Source organism: Eschrichtius robustus, chromosome 9, assembly GCF_028021215.1.
Source record: "Eschrichtius robustus isolate mEscRob2 chromosome 9, mEscRob2.pri, whole genome shotgun sequence".
Taxonomy (NCBI): Eukaryota; Metazoa; Chordata; class Mammalia; order Artiodactyla; family Eschrichtiidae; genus Eschrichtius; species Eschrichtius robustus.
The window spans coordinates 54,724,883-54,747,850 of record NC_090832.1 but is presented as its reverse complement, the minus strand read 5'-3'; the positions used below and the strand labels follow the sequence as shown (position 1 = coordinate 54,747,850).

At 40.2% G+C, this 22,968-nt stretch overlaps 1 protein-coding gene across 1 annotated transcript; it reads right to left on the bottom strand.

The window, feature by feature from the left end:
• Positions 1 to 1,359: 1,359 nt before the first annotated feature.
• POPDC3 (popeye domain cAMP effector 3) lies at positions 1,360 to 22,118 on the bottom strand. Its single transcript, XM_068551441.1, has 4 exons — positions 22,084 to 22,118; positions 3,865 to 4,601; positions 2,823 to 2,931; positions 1,360 to 1,791 (listed from the first exon to the last, which is right to left on the bottom strand). The coding sequence occupies exons 2-4, from the start codon at positions 4,347 to 4,349 to the stop codon at positions 1,510 to 1,512; spliced, it is 876 nt and encodes a 291-aa protein (XP_068407542.1). The 5' UTR covers positions 4,350 to 4,601; positions 22,084 to 22,118; the 3' UTR covers positions 1,360 to 1,509.
• Positions 22,119 to 22,968: the final 850 nt, after the last annotated feature.

Sequence of the window (22,968 nt, the reverse complement as noted above, 5' to 3'; positions counted from 1 at the left end):
AAAACTCTCCAATGGCTTCTGGTCATTCTCAGAATAAAAGTCAAAGTTCTTATCATGCTTATTAGGCCCCCATATTACCTCTTTGCCCTCTCTCCCGTGTGCTCATCCTGCTCTAACCATGCCGGCCTCCCAGCCGCTCCTGCTTTTGCCTAAAGACCTCATTTGCTCTCCTTCAGCCCAGATGGCTCTTTCCCCAAATAGCTGCATGCATCATTCCTTTGCTTCTTTCAGGCCTTTGCTCAAACATTACCTTTCTCCCTCGGGCCTTCCTTGACCACTATTAAAATTGCAATGCCCCTCCCTAGCCACCTTCCCTGATTTAGCTTTCTCCATGGTACTATCTCTTTCTACCTCTAGGTGTTTCTGATTTATTTTATTATCTGTCTCCCTCACCTCCAGAATGTGAGCTCTACGAGGGATAGGATCTCTGTTAGCTGAAATATTCCCAGTGCCCAGGTCAGCATCTGGAGCCACAGTAGGTGCTCAATATACACTTGTTAAATGTAGGATGCTATATCTTTCTACCAAAGAACATGGCCTGCACGCGAGCTTCAGAAAACCAGGTTTTTCCAGGTAAGGATCAGATCTGTCTCTTTACAAAGCTGAAGGAATGGCTGAAAGGCAGACGCCCGTGCTTGCAGCGGCGGCGGCGTGCTTGCGGCGGCGCACTTGCGGCGGGTGGAGCTTTCAGTAGGAGTCCCTCACTGTGCAGCCAAACCACCCCCTCTTGCCCTTTCAACCGAACATGTAAAGTTGAGATGCTGTGCTACATTTTTACTATTTATTCACAAGTATTCTTTTTACTCAGTAATTAGTATGCAGCTTTGTTTTTCATGAAATGCCTCTTTTAAAATATGTTATTGTAATGATTAGGACTGACGATTACTGTCAGTAAGCTGATGAATTATTCATCAGTAAGCTGATGAATTATTTGTAGCAATAAAATAGTCTTCAAGATGGGCATACTGTTATCTCTTGCATTTATTCTGCTTTCTAGTCATATTAAATAACTTCACATTTAAAATAAATCATTGCTGCCCACCACAGTAACACGTGTTGCTTTCATCAGCGGTTGTAGCAAAAAGTGAATTCTGGAGACACTGATGTGGACAGTAGCTACCCACTCTCCTGCTCAGAGTACTTACTGGCTGCTTCTTGAGAAGCAACCCCTAACTAACTCAGTAGGGCAAGGCAGCAGATTTGAATAAGTCTGAGGACATATTTGAGAATGCAAAATTTCATTCTCCCAGTGCTGATGCAGAAAAGGACAAACTGCCCATAGTTACTCACCGCCCCCCCCCCATATATTCCAATGAGAAATACAGGAAAAAACTTGTAAAATTTATTCACAATGCACATGTTGAGATGAATAAAACAGCTGGCAGTGGCATCTCGCCTCTGAGTTGGATTTATAAAAATATTAGTGAGCTCCATTTTCTGTATTTTGCTATTTCATTTGGGGAGTGATGAAGAGAGTCTTTTATCATTATAAAACTTCAGGCTTCGGTGTCATTTATCACAATGTCGTCTGGAATTCTGAAAATGTTCTGTCAGGGCTGATCTGGACATTTCAGGACTTGACATTTGATAGAAGTTGGGTAACCGAATATCGTAATGGTATCTTTTTCCTATATATACCCTGTCATTCAAGGCATATAGTTTATCTGCAATGTCACTGCCAATTAAAACTGAAAACAGGCGGGAGATGTAACGATGCTGAGCCAAGAGCAAGTATAATTTCTTTCTCCTCCAGGACACATATCGACAATCAGTTTCTGCTGTGAGGGTTACCTAAACAAACACAAGACCACACATAATCAGAGATTAGGAAGCAAGAAACCTTCTGCCATGTGGTGTTTTTTTGGCCCCAAATTTTAAATGAATTTCTCGTGCTGATTTTAACGTTAAAAAAGCCTACCAACCCACAATATATTGTAAAAATAGAAACTACAAAATTTATTACTATATATGTAATTTATAACATGAATAATCACAATGTTGTGCCCATCTCCACTTTATCTGTTTTCTAAGTTTGGGTATCTAGATTTTGCATTTCAGTGAAGTGACAGCTACTTGATATTAAAACATAATAAAGTTGGCTAATGTTTGTTAGAGAAATATTTCCAAGTCAATCCTGAAGACTGTAAACATTTAACCCTAATGCAGTTTCTGCAGTACCGAATAGAATTAACCTATTGTGCATATGTATATGAATTTGTATTACAAAGACACACACACGTATATACACACATGTATGTTACATGTATTAACCAGAGGAAGACAGTATACCATAATAGACAGAACCTACTGAAAGGATTACCTTTCAAAACTACCAGATATGGCAGCAGAGTAGTGACAGTAAGTTTAGCATTTTGTTGCTAGAAAACAACTGAAATTCATCAGTATTTTGAATTTTAAAAGTCACTTATTTTGTAATAAGGGCAGGTTTTTTGTTCTTGGTGTTTTTCTAAACTGTGACAGGTGGCAGTGTTTAGTTTAGACTCAAATATCAATTAATTATATTTTAATTCCCATATACTCAGTTAAGCAAAGAAAAATTTAAGAATATTTATCACAGACTCCTTTCCGTCATATGTAATACCCAATCTTCTCCTTGTTGCCGGACCTATAAAGTGACATTAATCAGCAAGACTCAAGCGGAACTGGGAAGACATGCATGATACTAAGTACATTCCAAAGTTAAATATAAATTATTCCTATGTCATCTGCTGTTCTGCTTGCTTGTTTGCCTGTTTTTAAATGAACAGTGTTTATCTGTTTGGAAGAGGCAGTGTTCACAGTGTGGCCTAGTTATTCCTTACCTGAAAAATGCCTTCCTCTGTGGGTTTCAGTGAGTCCCATTCAGGAGAATCCAGGAACTGGAAGGGGAAAATGTAATGCAGAAATTCGCCATCAACTGTCACTCTGATCCTACCCAAACACAAAGGACATCAGTTACGAGGGAAGGAGAAAGACAGCACTAAGTTGGGGACGAGGATAGGGAACAGTATTTCCGATCTCTGATGTTTTTTTGGGCTTTTAAAATCTTTAAGGGCAAAATATTGAATTCATACATTACAATAAGTGACAAAAATCCCCTGTAAGATTTATGTACTGCTGTTCCTCCCATGGTTAGGATTCTGGAACAGTGGGTAAGATTCATCAGAAAATTCATCAAACTGTACATTGATGATATGTGCCCATTTATGTGTATATAATATATTTCAATTAAAAGTTTCAATGCACTCAGTCAGATTTTAAATTAAGTAGGAGAACACTGAAGAACATAAAGAAGTACCACTGGAAACACCTCTGTAAACTAAATATTTAACCTTTTAAAAAACATGAATAATCACATTAATATTTCTTCCTCCAAACTTTCTGTTTTCAAATTTTATATATAGTGCACATCCCCTTCTAGCAAGTGGGCAATTGGTAGAATTTACTGAAAAAAATGATCATTATAAGATTTAAGTGTTCTTTATTATTTAAAAGAATGCCCTATCAGAATCTGTTCAAAATACTTTGCATGCTAACATAAGTATTCTATTAATTTAAGCTGGCATCATCCTCTTGACTCTCATGATTAGCTTGGAAACAAGTAGCATATCCAGACAAACCAATTCGTACGTTTGATTTCTATGAAGAAATATTAAGACTCTAAATTATAACCTGCTTCAAGTAAATAATACCCTGTACTCTAAATGCCTATGTCCGTGACTCATGTGTCAAGGGCTTTCTCATGCCTCAGCGTGTTAAATGCTGCCCAGGACTATGCTGTGTTGAGATGGAAAATGCAGCAGAAAGAAACAGAAGCTAGTAACTAATAAAGAGGAAAGACATGCAAGCGTCAAGAGTACAAACCTTCCTGAAACAAGCAGGGAGAGTTTGTCAATGGAGGTTTTCCCCTGCATGGCATAACAGTGCTCCTTTTCCAAAGTAACCACTTCTGAGCTCATAGCAATAGTTCTGAAGTCGGGCAAAGAGGTCCCCAGAGGCTGGAAGAGGGAGCTGTACAGCAGCTGAAATTCTCGCGCAAAGGTTATGCTGCGAACTTGATAGGCGATATGAACAAACCGCATGAAGCAGATGACAAACAATATAAAATTCCAGGAAAATATGTCAGCTGCACAGACATCTACCCAAGCCCAGACAGCAGAACAGAGAAAACCCAACCCCAGCAAACTGAAGACGTAAAGGAGCCCGAAGAATCCACTGCCACCCATGAAACCTACTACAAATAAAATACTGGCAAGATGATAGATGGCTCCTTCGGCCTCTTGCTTCCAGATGGTGCAGACTGGGTGCTCATCTATTAGGTTCTTCCATAAACTTGAATTTCTTTCCATGGCTGTACTACCGTCTGGTTCACTTCTCAGTTGATGTTAAATGATAACGAAGCAAGTAATTAAGTCCTTTGCTTTTCCATCATCAGACTTTTGCTCAGTCTTCACAAAACCAGAGAAAGCCCGGACACTGGAGTTGGGGTGATTAAGGGTTTGGTGTGTATGGATCTTGAAAAACTAAGAATCCCATGCTACCATCCTTAAGTTCATCTGGGCTCCTGATTTAGATCTAGCCCACAAATACTTTGTGGTTTCCTGTGTAAGAAAAAGCCAGAAAGGATTCTAATTAAACAAGGAGAATTGAGAAGTATATTTAATGAATCATCAGCATTACTTACTTATTCAAGTTGACATCCTATTTTCTGTGAAGTTAAAACGTTTTCAGCACAAATACTGAAAGTGTTAAATTTCTAGGATATAAAATTGCATATTTTAGAGTTAGGCTTGTTAATAATAATAAATTATTTACAGAAATTTTAGTGTTTGTTACAATTAACTAACTACATATTTTTCAAGAAAGCTAAGTGCTATAATCAGCTGGTCCCTATAAGAGTAATTCAGTATACCTCAGAATATCTTGGGACAGTGACTAAATATGCAGATTCGCAGACTGTTTCTGGATATACTGAGTCCGAATCTCTGAGGGTGGAGCCCAAGTGTTGGTATTTTGAACAAGCTCCCCACATGATTTTGATGCATCAATCCATGGCCTTCCATGGCCCACCCTTTTAGAGATAGTTTGACAGTATGTTATTTACTCTTTATAGATGTAGAATTTGAAGCTCAGAGAGGCCAAGTAATTTATCCAAGGCCACACAGTGGTTGGTGGCAGAGCAGAACTTCAGGGCTTGAGCCTGCATGCCAGATCCAATCATGTGATCTCCCATGAGAGAGATTTTAAATTAGGCACTGTAAGAAGCCCTAATAAATCAATAAGCATAAGAAACACACAATTAGGAGTCAGATTTTAAGAGTACATAGTAGACTGTGAAAATGTTTAATTAATTAGATCTAAATTATTTGAGAAATAAAAATTCAGTTCTCCTTCACTGTATTAGAGGCTATTTCAGGTTAAAGGTTGCATCCATATAACTAAATAAATAATATTAAAATTCCTGCTGCTTACACATTTATTTACCAGATGGTCAAAAATGTTAGCGACTTGTTCCTCTGCACATATATTCGCTACCCTTTCAGCCATATGGTAAAAATGCTAATATGTGATCTGACTCAGGAGAGATTTAACCATGATGACAGAGCTGTAGGATATGTATCATTTATCACCAGGTTTCTTAACAATAAATGCTTTCAATGTGAAGCATTCATTAGATTGACTTTTTTGAAACCAAAATAACATTCAAGAACCTTGAACTTGTGTGGTATATTTAGTGTTTTTATCTTGAGATGGATTTTTCCAGAACACCTGTTAATAAAATATCAGATATCATAGACCTTGTCTCATAGAAAAAAAGTACACAAACAGAGGTGAAAATGACTTAGCTGAAGTGAAAAAAGGAATAGTGTTACTACTAACAGAACTAGAAATGAAAATAAAGAAGCTGCTGCCGCTGAAGTTCCTGGTTTTTCATCTTGGACAGTGATTCTCTTCTCAGCAAGTAATGACATTAAGAACATCACCAGGTGAATCATGAAAAAAAGAAACAACAACACAGACCTATAACTTACAACCATATTGTTGTTTCTACTTATGCTGCTTTCAAATACATTTTACACAGTCTGCATCCCTCTAATTATCACTCCACCCATCTCTCTGTGAGAGATGAGATTCAAGGCAGACTGGCATCCTGAATATGTTTCATTTCTCCTCTTTAAACAAAACACAAAATTATATATTACTGCACATTCAAAACAAAGAAACGTTTTTAAAAAACACAATGAGTAGTGACAACTGTGAAATGCAGACTGCAAATGTCAGTCCCCTTGCTGTTTTACTTTTAAAACTTGGGTATTTTAAATTAATCAATTCCTTAGGATGCCAAGCACAGCCATGAAGCCAATATTAAAAAGCACCACCAGTAGAGCTCTGAACTTGGATTTGAACTTCCTGAAAAATTTATAATCCTCAACAAATTGTTAAAATGATGCTAATAGGGAGAGGCCATGTAAAATGTTTGTGGCAATTCAGAAGGGGGCTTATGGGAATCTTGTCCCCTTAAACTCTTGACTTGGGGGATATACTGGGCCACCTACATTCCTGGAGTGTGACCCATTATGATTATATGAGGAACTGTGTTTCCGGCCCTTCCCAGTCGGCTTCTGTTTCAATAAGCTGCTACCAAGCCATCTTCCTATCCTTGACACTGTCTCACTCAACAGGGAGTGCTGACTTGCCCTGATTAAATTACTCCACACCCAGCCTTTCTCTGCTTGGTGTGTTTTTATTCAGTCACCAAAACAGATGTACTTTATTAGAAGAGGAAGAACTGACAGGGGCAGGTGATGAGCCTGAGTGTTCCTCTGACATGTGCCAGCAGCATGATTATGAATGCTGCACATGATTCATCAACCAGCTGCCTGCCTTAAAGGCCTGTAGGCCTTAAGTCATGTTTTTGGGTAAATAAATGCTGAAATGCCAAAGGAGCACAATGGATTTCTTAAGCAATAAAGTGGGTCTTCCCTGCACAAGAAGTTAACACATGGGGATACAAATGACGGAGACAAAATAAAGGGCAAATAAACAAAATATTTCCAAGTTTGCTCTTTAAATTGTAAGACCCTGAGTTCTAGGGAATAAGGAAATGTAAAGGCAGGCACAAAGATACTCAGTGAAATGTGATCTAAACTGGGTGGCAAACTGATGAAGATCAGCTCAGAAATGGCAGTTATCGGTTCACAACGTGGACATTTATTACCTCGCTGCATCACACTTACTGCTGTGGGGGAGGCAGTATCTAAGGCATCATGCTCAGCCTACAGATGAGCAAGGCGGGGCACCGGACAGGTTAAGTAACTTGCTTCAGGGAAAGGAGGCAGTAAGTCACAGGCTGGAAGTTCAAGTCCTCCTCCACTCAGCTTCATGCCCTCCCCAGCAGGCAATGTGTCTTTCAAGGTTGTGAATCTGATTTAATGTGTTGGGAGACCAGTGGGATATTCCGCCAGGACAGCTTGCCAGTAAAATTATAATCCTGACAGTGGATATTTGAGACCTGCTATATCTGCTTGTACTGCTCAATCCATGATGCTTAGAATACTGCCAGGGACACAGACATAGAAAGGCACTCATGAAGTAATCTGCTGTATTATTATTCAACATTGACTCACTTCCTCTTCTAGATTCCAAAATTCTTCAGGGGCAAAGACAAATGTTTTTGTATTTCTGACCCTTGGCACTCAGTGAATGTGGATTGAATACACTGGTATAGACGTACAAGCCCACTCTGCCTTTTCCATCCCCACTCTCTATCCAATTCAACAGATGTTCTAACATATTCTGTCACCTAAGGGAACAGAAGTGGAGGAGACCTTGACTGAGGGGTTGGGACATCACTTATTTAAGATGTCTGGCACAACTCCAAATTCATAGGAGAATCCTTCTGTCTTCTTAGAACGTTCAGTTCCTTAAGAGCAGTTGAATTCCTGATCTGATTAAAACAACTCTGGTAGCATGTGGTATTGTGTTAGTTTGAGTTGCTAGGCAACGAAGAAGATCAAAATTCCATCAATATTCTACTCATTAATTGGAATCATATCCCAACTTTGGTGTGTGTTCCATATGGGAAATAATCATGAACTTAAAGCTAGTTTTTGCCCCCCAATATATATGACCATGCCCTAATCCCTGGAAGCTGTGAATGTAATCTTATTTGGAAAAAAGGTCTTTGTAGATATAACTAAGTTAAGGATCTCCAGATGAGAAGACCATCCTAGATTACTTGGATGGGCCAAATCCAATGGCAATTGTTCTTATAAGAGACACACAGAGGATGCAGATAGAAGAGGAGGAAGCAATGTGACCACAGAGGCAGAGACTGGAGTGATGCAGCCATAAATCAAGGAATGCCGACAGCCACCAGAGACTGGAAGGGGCAAGGAACAGAATCTCCCTTAGAGCTTCTGGAAGGAGTACACCTACCAACACCATGATTTCAGACTTCTGGCCTTCAGAACTATGAGAGAATAAATTTATGTTGTTTTGGAAAAAAAAAAAAAAGCTAGTTTTCTCTGCTTATCTTTAAGGAGCTGCACTTATTCAGCAACTATGTGCCAGACATATTTGAAAAATTATCTCATTTAATCTGCACAACAACCCCATGAGGAAAGTACTATTATCTCCATCTCACAGATAAGAAAACTCAGAGAAGGCAAGTAAACTGTTCAAGGTTACCACACTGCTCATATTGGAACTAAGATTCCATCCAGGTCTGCCTGACTCTGAAACTCACAGTTTAAACTGCATCATTCTGCTTCCACAGTACCAGGATTTAGAAAATGTAGGCTTTAGTTTCCTCCCTGCTACTTAGATGAACTCAGACATATTTATTCATCAGTAAAGCAGAGGTGATATCACCTATTCTGTCCACTTTAAAGGGTGCTGGAAGATTCAGATGAGAAAATCTTTATTAAAAATTCTTAGCAAATTTTTAAATAACATAGAAATGCCATTGCTGTATTTGTTGCTTGCATGTTACAGAGCTGAGCCATTTGGAGAATACAGTTTTCAAAAGTTTTCTTTCCCTCAGAGGATTACAATTGAAGATGAGCCATCCTTATACTGTAAATTCTAAATTTACTCATTTCTGCAGGAGTGATCTCTATCATTCTTCCCTATCTTGTGTCCTGACCACCTACTGCTGGCACGTATAGACCCAGAACCAACCCATCCTTAAGTCTTCACTTTCCAGTGGCCAAGAAGCCAGTCTCTGGAAGCCAACAACAATCTTGTTCCTTAGATTAGTGTTTAGTGCTTCCCAGCAGGTGTGCTCAGATCACCTCCATCAGAATCACCTGGCCACAGCCAACATCGTCCTCAATGGTGTAAAACTGAAACCATTTCCGCTAAGAGCAGGAACAAGACAAGGTTGCCCACTCTCACCACTATTATTCAACATAGTTTTGGAAGTTCTAGCCACAGCAATCAGAGAAGAAAAAGAAATAAAAGGAATCCAAGTTGGAAAAGAAGAAGTAAAGCTGTCACTGTTTGCAGATGACATGATACTATACATAGAGAATCCTAAAGATGCTACCAGAAAACTACAAGAGCTAATCAATGAATTTGGTAAAGTAGCAGGATACAAAATTAATGCACAGAAATCTCTTGCATTCCTATACACTAATGATGAAAAATCTGAAAGTGAAATTAAGAAAACACTCCCATTTACCACTGCAACAAAAAGAATAAAATACCTAGGAATAAACCTACCTAAGGAGACAAAAGACCTGTATGCAGAAAACTATAAGACACTGATGAAAGAAATCAAAGATGATACAAATAGATGGAGAGATATACCATGTTCTTGGATTGGAAGAATCAACATTGTGAAAATGACTCTACTACCCAAAGCAATCTACAGATTCAATGCAATCCCTATCAAACTACCACTGGCATTTTTTACAGAACTAGAACAAAAAATTGCACAATTTGTATGGAAACACAAAAGACCTGAATAGCCAAAGCAATCTTGAGAAAGAAAAACGGAGCTGGAGGAATCAGGCTCCCAGACTTCAGACTATACTACAAAGCTACAGTAATCAAGACAGTATGGTACTGGCACAAAAACAGAAATATAGATCAATGGAACAGGATAGAAAGCCCAGAGATAAACCCACACACATATGGTCACCTTATCTTTGATAAAGGACACAAGAATATACAATGGAGAAAAGACAGCCTCTTCAATAAGTGGTGCTGGGAAAACTGGACAGCTACATATCAAAGAATGAAATTAGAACACTCCCTAACACCATACACAAAAATAAACTCAAAATGGATTAAAGACCTAAATGTAAGGCCAGACACTATCAAACTCTTAGAGGAAAACATAGGCAGAACACTCTATGACATAAATCACAGCAAGAGCCTTTTTGACCCCCCTCCTAGAGAAATGGAAATAAAAACAAAAATAAATAAATGGGACCTAATGAAACTTAAAAGCTTTTGCACAGCAAAGGAAACCATAAACAAGACGAAAAGACAACCCTCAGAATGGGAGAAAATATTTGCAAATGAAGCAACTGACAAAGGATTAATCTACAAAATTTACAAGCAGCTCATGCAGCTCAATATTAAAAAAACAAACAACCCAATTCAAAAATGGGCAGAAGACCTAAATAGACATTTCTCCAAAGAAGATATACAGATTGCCAACAAACACATGAAAGAATGCTCAACATCATTAATCATTAGAGAAATGCAAATCAAAACTACAATGTGAGATATCATCTCACACCGGTCAGAATGGCCATCATCAAAAAATCTACAAACAATAAATGCTGGAGAGGGTGTGGAGAAAAGGGAACTCTCATATACTGTTGGTGGGAATGTAAATTGATACAGCCACTATGGAGAACAGTACGGAGGTTCCTTAAAAAACTAAAAATAGAACTACCATACGACCCAGCAATCCCACTACTGGGCATATACCCTGAGAAAACCATAATTCAAAAAGAGTCCTGTACCAAAATGTTCATTGCAGCTCTATTTACAATAGCCAGGACATGGAAGCAGCCTAAGTGTCCATCGACAGATGAATGGATAAAGAAGATGTGGCACATATATACAATGGAATATTACTCAGCCATAAAAAGAAACAAAACTGAGTTATTTGTAGTGAGGTGGATGGACCTAGAGTCTGTCATACAGAGTGAAGTAAGTCAGAAAGAGAAAAACAAATACTGTATGCTAACACATATATATGGAATCTAAAAAACAAACAAAAAAATGGTCATGAAGAACCTAGGGGCAAGATGGGAATAAAGACACAGACCTACTAGAGAATGGACTTGAGGATACAGGGAGGGGGAAGGGTAAGATGGGACAAAGTGAGAGAGTGGCATGGACATATATACACTACCAAATGTAAAATAGATAGCTAGTGGGAAGCAGCCGCATAGTACAGGGAGATCAGCTCAGTGATTTGTGACCACCTAGAGGGGTGGGAGAGGGAGGGTGGGAGGGAGGGAGACGCAAGAGGGAAGAGATATGGGGATATATGTATAGGTATAACTGATTCACTTTGTTATAAAGCAGAAACTAACACACCATTGTAAAGCAATTATACTCCAATAAAAACGTTAAAAAAATAAAATAAAAATAAAAAACTTTACAATCTTAAAAAAAAAAAAGAATCACCTGGGTGGCTTGTTAAAATGCTCCTTCCCTGGCCCCACCCCAGAACTACTGAGCCAGGAAGGGACCCAGACAGATGCATTTCTGATAGGCTCCCAGCTGATTCTTATGCACACTAAAGTTTGAGAGCCATTATTTTATCTTGTTCCTGAAGGATCTCTGAATTATCCTTGCTTGCAGAGCCTCAGCTGTGTCCATTCCTGGCTGACCACTGGCTGTCCTCCCATGCTGGTTACTCCATGTAATGTTCCCTGATCCCTAGTTGTCTGTCCACGGCTGCAGTGCTGGTGTCAGTGCGCCATTCTGCTATCTAGTCTGTCCAGTTGGCATTGCTACTTAAGAGAAGGGTCCCAGTCTTAGCTGTGCCCCTAAACAGCGTGTGATTTTAAGCTTCCCAGACCTGTTTCCTCATTGATAAAATGAAAGAGTTGGACAAATAATGTGTGGTTCCTTTTAGCTCTAAAATAACACAACTCTCCATGATATGAAATAGAACATTATTCCTAGCGTAGGTCAAAATGTAGAGCTGAGGGGCAGAACTGAATTATGACTGCAGATCTTAACACCAGGTTTATGACTGGGGCCCAACTCTAGAGATTGTTTAATTACTTAAGGACTGTGGTAGGGCCCAGGCACCGGCATTTTTTCACAAATTTCCCAGTCATTTTGTTATGCAACCAGGGTTACAAACTTTTAGGGGGATGGGGTTGAGAGACAACAGAACATTCTGTAGAGTAAAGGGTCTGGATTTTAATCCTTATTATTATTTTTTTTAATTTATTTATTTTATTTATGGCTGCAGTGGGTCTTTGTTGCTGTGCACAGGCTTTCTCTAGTTGCGGTGCGCGGGCTTCTCATTGAGGTGGCTTCTTTTGTTGCGGAGCACGGGCTCTAGAGCACAGGCTCAGTAGTCGTGGCACACGAGCTTAGTTGCTCTGTGGCATGTGGGATCTTCCCAGACCAGGGCTTGAACCCGTGTCCCCTGCATTGGCAGGCAGTTTCTTAACCACTGAGCCACCAGGGAAGCCCTAATGCTTATTTTTAAAGGGCTGGAAAGGCATATTTTCTCCTGTGTGTCTTCATTTCCATGCTTTGCTCAGGTCAGGAGGCATTTTTCTTCCCCACCACTCATCTCCAAGGGGGGCTCAAGGTTTGTGGATATTCTGCAGCAGCCTTTCCTTAACATGGTGGCTGAAGTGCACCTTCTAGGTTCTGAGTTTTTATGGCCTTTATTATCGGTCTACATGGCTTCCACTATATATTATATTGCCCATTATATATATTTTCCTTTTTAAAGCGTCATAATTTGCTTATTCTCTCAGTTGGGGTATATATTTAAGTATTTTTTAAAGAAATGAATGTAGATAGTGTGTGCATTTTTTAAATATTGGCTTTATTAATTGGTCATTATATATGTATCTATATATATGTATATGTATGTATGTGTATATATATATAAAACAATGATAACAGTGCTCAGGTAGAAAAGCAGTGTGTAGAATACAGTTTTGGAACAAGCAGGTTAATAAGCCAGGAAGTCCAAGTGAGATATGATCCAGGAAGTCCAAGTGAGATATGATCAATACCTGAATCAACGGCTTAGGTGTTGGACTAAAAAGAAAGGAAAGCATGTATTAGACCATGAGGAAGAAATGAAAGGAAGATGTGTCTCTACTGAGATAGAGGAACAGAAAAGGGATGAAGATGCTTTCATCTTCCTTTCATCCCTTTCTTTCCCGAAGCTTGGAAAGAAATCAGAGGAAAGGGGGACTCAGTTGGAGTCATGTTTAACCTGAAGCACTTGGTCTAGCAACAGAGTTCACAACAGAAGATAAGGGGCAGGATGGAGGGGTATGTAACAGTTGTCTTGTAATAACACAGGACAATCCTGAATAAGGACTGGAGCTGGCAAGATTATCTAGAAAGTGAGTACAAAGAGAAATGAGAGTTGCAATTAAATGCCCATGATCAGAGGCCTTAGAATTCTAGGGGTGTGCTGGCTATTGCAGGAGCCATGAGCCACATGTGGCTGTTGAGACTCTGAAATATGGCTGGTCTGAAGTAAGATGTGCTGTGCACAACGGATTGCGAAGACTTAGTACAAAGATAAGGAATAAGTCATGAATAATTTTTATATTGGTTACATGTTGAAATGATAATGTTTTGGAAATACTGGGTTAAATAAAACATGTTATTAAAGCTAATTTCGCCCATTTCTTCTTGTTTTTTAATGTTGCTACTAGAAAATTTTAAATTACATATGTGGCTTGCGTTATATTTCTCTTGGACAGTGCTGGTCTAGAGCCTCTCAAGCAATAAGAGAGAGGAAATGAAAAGACTTGACATGATGCTGTGCAAACAGTGCATATGTATAGCATATAAATGTATAAATATGGAAGAATTATCTAAGATTAAGAGCAGAGAGTTGATATAAATGTAAATGATATTGGCTACAATATTCATATGCTACAGTCAGATGTTATCCAAGGCATAGATGTGTCACCATCTGGTTTCTGCCTAAAAAGATGGCCAACCCCCCTACAGCTCTTGGCCTCTTTATCCTACCAAGGAAGGCACTACTTTTTCCTTTTTCCTTTTTCCTTAGGAGAATTCCACTTTTCTAAGCAATTATATTACATGGTCTTGTTTTCTCATTTCATCTTCTGATGATACCTCATGGTGTACACTGGAAATCTCAGACAGACAATCTTATAAATTTTATGCTGGAGATTGGACTGTGGCCTTCTGGATTCCAGAAGGTCCACACCAGTCTTTGTTTGCACATAATGCCTAAGTCTCTTCATGTACCACTAGGCTTCTAGGCTGGAGTATGCCTTTGACTTTTCATACCATGCCCACAGGCTATGAAGGGCTTCTCTGATTCTCTTGTCTCAGCTAAAGTCACATTTGATTATCTTCAGCCATGTTTGCTTTCTCACTTTATCACATACGGTGGTAGGGAGAATTCTAAGATTCCTGCCCTGCTTGTGCGCACACCCTATAATCCCCTTCTCATGAGTCTGGGCAGAACCTGTGAATGGCATGGGACAGATGCTCCCTTGATTAGTTAACATTATATGGCCAATGGTGCTGGAGTAGTCACCGCTGCGATTATGTTAAGTTATATAAGACTCCACTGTAGGACTTGAGAGGGATTGGAAATTAGACAAACATATTCTTACTGGCCTAGAAAAAAGCAGACATCATGCTATGACATGCCTATGGGGGCCACAAGGCAAGGAACTGCAGGCAGTATCTGTGAGCTGAAAGAAGTACCCAACCAACAGATACCAGGATAATGGGGACCTCAGTCCTACAACCACAAGGAGCTGAGTTCTGCCAGCACCCTAAAAAGCTTGGAAGAGGACCCTGGACTCCAAATGAGGGGTGCAGTGTGGCTGACACCTGGATTGCAAGCGTGTGAGGCCCTGAGCTGAGGATCCAGTTTAGCTGTGCCTGGACTTCTGACTCACAAAAACTGTGAGATAATAAATTTATGTTGTTTTAAGCCACTAAGTTTGTGGTAATTTGTTACAAAGCAATAGAAAATGAATACACACACAGTATACACCAACACTAACTATACATGAGGCTTTTCATTAATCTAATAATCTACATTTTATGACGGACTTGGAATATAGGTCTATGGAGCAGAAGACACTCAATCCTTGCTAGATTTAAATTAGGAAAATCAGGTGATAACAGGTCTTCAGTCATATCTGGAAAACAAGACAGGATAAGTGGCTCTGGGAATTACATTTAAATTCACTGTGGTTCCCAGCATCACTTTATAGGTTTTCCTTTCATGGAGTCAGGTGGCCCCAACACTGTTAAGCATTTGGACACATGGGCAACTTCTAGATAGTGATGTCATTCATATACCAATCTCCAAAATTCCTGGAATACCATGTTTCCTTGGTTGACTTTCAGCTGGGTCAATTCTTTGTAAAATTGAGCCACACTTATATGGCAGATACTTGACGTTTCAGACACATCCAGAGATTAATACTAAATAAACAGCCCATAGGAACTCAAAACAAATAGCTCTGTAATTCTTCTAATTGTGACTTCACCAAATTTTAGATGAGTTGAGCAATGGGAAATTAATGCAATATATAATTGCCATCTTCTTAATCCTCATATACTACTATTAGTACTACTACCAGCACTATTACTACCAGCACCTAACATTTACTGAACATTCACTTACTATATGCCAGGCATGTTTCTAAGAGCCTTAAAATATTATGTCATTTAATCCTCACAACTTTTTGAAGTAGGTAGTTTTATTGTCCCCATTTTACAGATGAGAAAACTGAAATATAGGTTGCTTAAGGATACACTAATGACAGAGCCCAGATTCACTCCCAGGCAGGCAGATGCCAAGGCTCTGCTCTCTTAACCACCATGACATACTGCTTCACATATAGTTTGAATCTAAATATTTGGAATAACGGGAACAAATCAACAACATTCTTGTTTTCTCCCTTCAGTCCTAGAGTCAATGAATTTAAATGTCTTCTTAAGAAATTACAAATTTTCAGGTGGGAGGATGAGAGAAATAGGTGAGGGAGGTTGAGAGGTACAAACTTCCAGTTACAAAATAAATGAGTCACGGGTATGAAATGTACAGTCTGGGGAATATAGTGGATAATTATGTAATATCTTTGTATGGTGACAGATGGTAACCAGACTTACATAGTGATCATTCTGAAATGTATAGAAATATCAACTCACTATGTTGTGCACCAGGAACTAACATAGGGCGGTAGGTCAATTATACTTCAAAAATAAACAGACTCATAGAAAAAGAGATCAGATTTATGGTTACCAGAGGCGGGAGTTGGGGGCAGGGGGAACTGGATGAAGGTGGTCAAAAGGTACAAACTCCCAGTTATAAATAAGTACTAAGGATGTCATGTACAACATGATAAATATAGTTAACAGTGCTTTATGTTATACATGAAAGTTGCTCAGAGAGCAAATCCTAAGTGGTCTCATCACAAGGAAAAAATATTTTTCCTATTTCTTTAATTTTGTATCCATACGAGGTGATGGATATTCACTAAACTTATTGTGGTAATCATTTCATGACGTATGTAAGTCAGATCGTTATGCTGCACATCTTAAAATTATACAGTGCTGTATGTCAATTATATCTCAATAAAACTGGAAGGAAAAGAAAGAAATTACAGGGACTTCCCTGGTGCAGCAGTGGTTAAGAATCCACCTGCCAATGCAGGGAACACGGGTTCAATCCCTGGTCTGGGGAGATCCCACATGCCGCGGAGCAACTAAGCCCATGCACCACAACTACTGAGCCTGCGCTCTAGAGCCTGTGAGCCACAACTAGAGAAAGCCCTCGCACAGCAATGAAGACCCAACGCAGCCAAAAAAAGAGAAAAAAAAGAAATTACAATTTTTGGAGCAACAGAAGGATAGGTTGAGTCCTACGTTGAATCACGCAGTCCCTATAATTCTTAATTTGAAGACACAGCAGTAAACCTCTCCTTCTCAAGCTCATCATTTGATTGCTTTAAACGAACAACCCCCATACTCTGCTTCAAGTTCTTCTGACTTCTCCATGTCCTGGAAATGGTTAAAGGCACAAGCAGAAAGCCATTCACTTTTGATCACCTGCTATCACGTCAAGCAGTAAGTTCACCTACGATTCCTGATGAAAGATGCAAGAGAAGCTGGAATCATGGATGCATTAAACAGTCTTTTCTTGATATGAATCCAAGGTAGACACCTTCACTTACCTCTCCTCCAAGTGTTCTATATGCAGCAAATGAACTCACTTTTTCTATGTTTATTTACTTCAGGTTCTCATTTTCCTTCCTGGCAAACACACCTAATAAGTTCATGTGTGCTAGCTAATTGGCTATAATCTTTCCTCTGTCATTTTTTTCAGGCTTAATGAGCAGGTGGATTACACAGCAGGGTCAGCAATGTTTGAAACCACCAAACCAGCCACTACTGGTGCTAACAGGAGCACTTCTGCAGGGAATGACCATTTCAAGTGTTCATATATAGACAGGAGCTTTCTCTTTGTGAGAAAGATTGTTCACTGGTCCTCCATCCACATGCTCAACAATCTTTCCATTTCTTTGATTTCTTTCAGCCTCGTTGTTATTGACTTCGTAGTACTTGAGCTTATTCCAGCCATAGATGTTTCTTTTTTGTGCATTTCCTGTCATGATCTGCAATGTGGATTATTCCCTTATTCCTGCTGCTCAGGAAATACTACATATTCTCTTGATTCTTTCAAAATATTTGATTATCTCAAGCTTCTCTTCAATATTGAAGCTTTCCTTTTGCATGCACTATTTGCCTTTTTTGAATCAAGATGCTTAAACATTCTTGGGATGTTCAATGAGTGTGTTTTTATGTAGAAAAATTCCTAAGTGCAAAAGAATAGCAAAACACAATCTTGCAGGATACCACATGGTGAACCAAGGTAGCTGGTAGACGTTTGAGGTCTCTGTGTGTTTGCATTTTGTGTATTCCTACAGGGCTCAGTTAGCTGGTTGCAGTTTACTGTGTTCACCTGGTGTTTCTGGCTGAGTAAATCATATATAAGCAAGTGCAAAATTCATGTTATGCTCAAATTGTTCCCTAATATTTCAATTGCATTGGAATGACGCTGGTTTTCAAAACAAGCATTATAGCATAATTGACTGCATCATCAACTTTCAAATGGCCAGGAAAACATTACTAATTAACATATGCAGTAATTCAATAAATCCCTGCCCTCATGGGGCTTGCATTTTAGTGAAATTCAAATGTTGACATAATTAAAACCCAGCTTCAAATTATGAGATATAAAATAATCTAAAAATACATCTTATATGCAAAAAACTTAAGCTACTTAAAACTCATTTAAAGTCAGTTGTTGCATATTGAATTTTAAAATAAATGCTACATTTTAAAAGACAGTCTAAAGTCTTGAAAAATCAAAATGCAAAGAAACTTGTTTTTTAGAACTTCCATCAAAGACCAAAAGCAAACAGACAAATAAACCCCCAAACATTATATGTGTCATTGGAGTACCACATTACACAGTAATGTGTCTGTATCCTTCTAGTTGTATAAATGCAAAGAAAGACATATGGAATAATCTTCACTTAATCTTAAGGGTGGTTATTCCTGTATGGTGGGACACTACTTTTTTCTTTGCACATATCTGTATTGTTTGCTTATTTTATTTTTTATTTATTTATTTTTTTGGCTGCGTTGGGTCTTCGTTGCTGCGTGAGGGCTTTCTCTAGTTGTGGCGAGCAGTGGGGCCTACTCTTCCTTGCGGTGCATGGGCTTCTCATTGCGGTGGCTTTTCTCTTTGCGGAGCACGGGCTCTAGGTGTGTGGGCTTCAGTAGTTGCGGCACGTGGTCCCTAGAGTGCGTAGGCTTCAGTAGTTGTGGAGTGCAGGCTCTAGGGCACGGGGCTTCAGTAGTTGCAGCGCGTGGGCTCAGTAGTTGTGGCGCACGGGCTTAGTTGCTCCACAGCATGTGGGATCTTCCTGGACCAGGGATTGAACCCATGTCCCCTGCACTGGCAGGTGGATTCTTAACCACTGCACCACCAGAGAAGTCCCTGCTTCCTTTATAATAATCTTACAAAACCAAAAGGTGGTTTTATATTAATTTGAGAATTTTTAAATACAAAAATTTCAGAGAATAAAAATCCATGAATCCAACAACCAGAATTAACAAGTATCAACATTGTGGTATTTTTGGATCCTTTTAAAATAAAAAATATTTTCACAAAAAATTGAAGATCACCACGGATTGCTCTCCAGTATCATTCCCCACCCATCCATTCACTCTATATAATTGTATTTTTCTTTCCTGTCCATATAGAATAATTTTAAAAATTCCAATTAAAAATGAAATGCTAGATTAGAAATATATCTTATAAGGTGGGTTTTTTTTCAGATTCACTCTTAAATTTTTGTTCTGATGAATAATTTTAAACATATTCCAAAACAGAGAAAATAATATATAATCCCTATATACCCATTACCAATATTCAACAATTATCAAGATTTTGCCACATGGAGTTTCTGAAATCAAAAGCAAAAAATTGTGACCTACTGTTCAACCTACAGTTTATTCAGTCAATAAACAAACACCTACTAAGGAAGACAGGGAGAACTAAGATGAGCTGTGCTCTTATTATGTGCCAGACACTGGGTCTTGCCTATGCTGACCCACTTAGGAGTCACAACAACTCTGCAACCCAAATAGTATTATCAGCATTGTTCAGAATGGAAAATGAGGCTCAGAGAGATGGAAGTTCTTCTATAGGCTCAGCTGCTATAGACCATTTTCTAGACCATAAATCCCTCCTCCTCCGCCAATTTCAGAGTGTGTGTGTGACAGTCACTAGAGGTTATTCTGCTGAAAAGCACAAAATGAGAAGATCTCACTTTGGGTCTGTATGAATTGATCCCTGAATTCTCTGGGCTGGAGGAGGATCCAGCATTGTTACAGGAACTTTAAGTCAGCAACTTTTGGTTATTTATTTAATTTATAAAATAACCGGTTGTAAATTTCACTTTGACATTTTCATCTAACTACTTAGATAAAAGAGAGAAATATTTTCCCCTTTCCTTTAAAAAAAAAATCTCATTAATGATTCAATATACTCTTGTAAATTCTTATTCTCTATAGCTCATAATCCCAGCTGACCAACACCCGTAATTACAAAAAACGATTTCAATTGCAATTTGCAGGCTTGCAAATCTATCGTGGATATTTTCCAAAGCTGTTCCAAAACTTCTTGCCTGTCATGTCACTGTGTGTTGTTATGCTCACATACTACAGCAAGTGCTTCATAACCATTCTTGATCTTTCCCGGGGACTGTTTCAAAATAAGCAGATGTGAATGCTCCAGTGTGTCAACCCTATTAGTCAGTCTTGTGATAAGAAGCATGGGATTTGGGCTTCCCATAACATATTTTTATTTAATAACATAGAATGTTATTAAATGTTTCTAACCATTTAGAAACCCAGGATGCACAATGATTCAGCTATTTTGAGAGACTGATGAGATTAAAGAAACTCAACTATCAAATGTCTCCCAGTTTATACATATAAAATTTTAGGACATATAACATCTTACTCTAGATTTCACTTAATATTTGTATCCCAAACTCTTCAAAAGACAAACCCAGTCTCCCAGAGAAGGAAAGAGCCTTAAAGATCATCTGGCATCAGCCAGACCTCTTCATTTTGCAAATGTGGGAGGAGATCCAATTTTTGTTTTGTTTATATTTTGTTTCAGGTAGTTCTTGTTTGGTTTTCTCTTGCCACAGAGAACAATGCCAAGTTCCTGTACTGTCACACCAGGGACATGTTCATGCAACAGTCCTTGGTATTAAAAATAACAGAAAAGAAAATAGCCACCAAACTTTAGTATGAACAGAGAGCAATAATTTTTTTAAGGCTGCCATAAAACTCAATTGCAATGTGCAAGCTTGCAAATTGAAAATACCTAACCACAAAAGTTGGAGTAAAAAGTCAGGAAGGAAGGCTGTCACATTCTAGAAGTTTAGAAAATCAAATTAGGTTATGTAGAAAAGTGGGTTTCTAATTCTACTTTTCCATTTATTTACATATAGAACTTTTTCACTTTTTGCAAAATATCTCCTGACTAAAACAATTTTTTTTTTTTTTGGCCATAGTCCTACTACCGTATTTGATTCTGTGCCTTTAATCTTTTCTTAAAATACAGACCCTCAAAATGTATCATACCTCTGTAACCGACCTTGGTGAGGAGGTAGTTTAGTGGTTTTCAAACGTCTTTTTCTTTCCTTCCTTCCCTTTTTTTTCAGGGGCATTCCCCAAATAGAGTAAACAGGTCAGCGTGACCTTGGATGAGGTCGCTTTCTCGGTCCCCAACTCAGCGTGAAACTCTGCCCCTAGTCAGACCCTTTGCAGAAGGAAACTTCCCGCCGCTGCCCGACTTCCCCAAGGCCAACCTAAAGATATCAGGTCCCCCAGAAGCAGCTTTTCTCCCTCGAAAATCTGGCCTTTTGGGGGGACTCCAAGGTGCCCGGGGCAAGAGTGGGACCAACAGCAGAGGTGGGAGGAAGATTCGCCTCTATGCGCGGACGACCCGAGCGCCCAGGGCCCGCGCGCCGACCCGCAGCAGCGACCCCCCCACACCCGCCAAGCTCCAGCTGCGCCGTGCGGACCCGGGGCTCGCCGCTGGCTCGAGCGGGGCGGGAGCCGGGCGGCGGTGCGGCGCGCGCAGGAGCACCGGCGACAAAGCACGGGCGCTGCCGGGGGTCTGCGGCGAGCGGCCCCCACCCGGGGGCGGGGCCAGCACAGAGGCCTCGCCCGGCGAGCGGCCCCAGAGTCGCGAGGTGTGAGGGTGCGGACGGCGGCGGGAGAGCGGCGGCCGAGGCGCCCCGGTTCCCTCCTTACCTGGCCTTTCCCGGCCCCGCGCTGAGCTCCGGCCTCGCGCCCGGAGAACTTTCCCAGCCGAGCGCGCCGGGCCCTGGCAGCCGGCGCGAAGCCCCCGGCGCCCGGCTCGCGTGCTCCTGGCCAACCCTGGGCCGGCGCCCGCATCCGCACCCGGGCGCTCGGTGACCGCAGCCCGGCTCCGGAGCGGCGCGGCGGTGCAGGCGGGGGCCGGGCACGGGCGCGCGCCCCGGGGGCGGCGGGGGTGGCGGCGGCGGCCGCCGCGGGCGCGCGGGGCCCGGGCAGCCCCAGCCTCCTGGGAGTCGCCGGACTGCTGATCAACTCAGCGATCGCGGCGGACCAAAGTTTGCGAAGATGGGTTTCCCAAAGTGAACACCAATCACAGTTATAAAACGAACCTTGTATTTTTCGCTGTTATCCTCGGCAGTGAGCCATGGGGTTGACTCCTGGGATGGAAAGCAACTGTACGTCTGCCCTCTAGCTACCTCACAACCAACCCCACCGCCCCGCACTGTAAACAAAAAGAGGTAAATGACCTGAGAGGGGATGGGAATATTTGGGTGTATAGGACAGAGAACGTTTAATATCTTGATTCAAATCAGTGAACGTCTCAATAAAGCAAATGTATAAAGAGCGTGGACAATCATAGAAGGAAAAAAAATTAAATACAGATGATAAAAAAGTTCAAATCAGTAATAAGCCAGTGCATACAACTTAAGGCAAAAATCAAATGCATATTTTCCTCCTATGAAGTTAGTGAAGTTTTCTTTGGTTTTGGTGGTCAAACCCTATGGTGGTTGGTTAGGGAACAGTGAAATACAACTTACTCGAGGGTTACCATCTCCTCCCCTCTCAGCACCTTCACTCGTGTTATATAACTGTGTTGGT

Coding starts and splice junctions, on each gene's coding strand:
- POPDC3 (XM_068551441.1), bottom strand. CDS start 4,349: ATGGAAAGAAATTCAAGTTTATGGAAGAACCTAATAGATGAGCACCCA. Junction 2,932..3,864: donor TCCCTGCTTGTTTCAGGAAG/GTTTGTACTCTT, acceptor GTGTTTGGGTAG/GATCAGAGTGACAGTTGATG. Junction 1,792..2,822: donor CAGAGGAAGGCATTTTTCAG/GTAAGGAATAAC, acceptor GTGTTTGTTTAG/GTAACCCTCACAGCAGAAAC.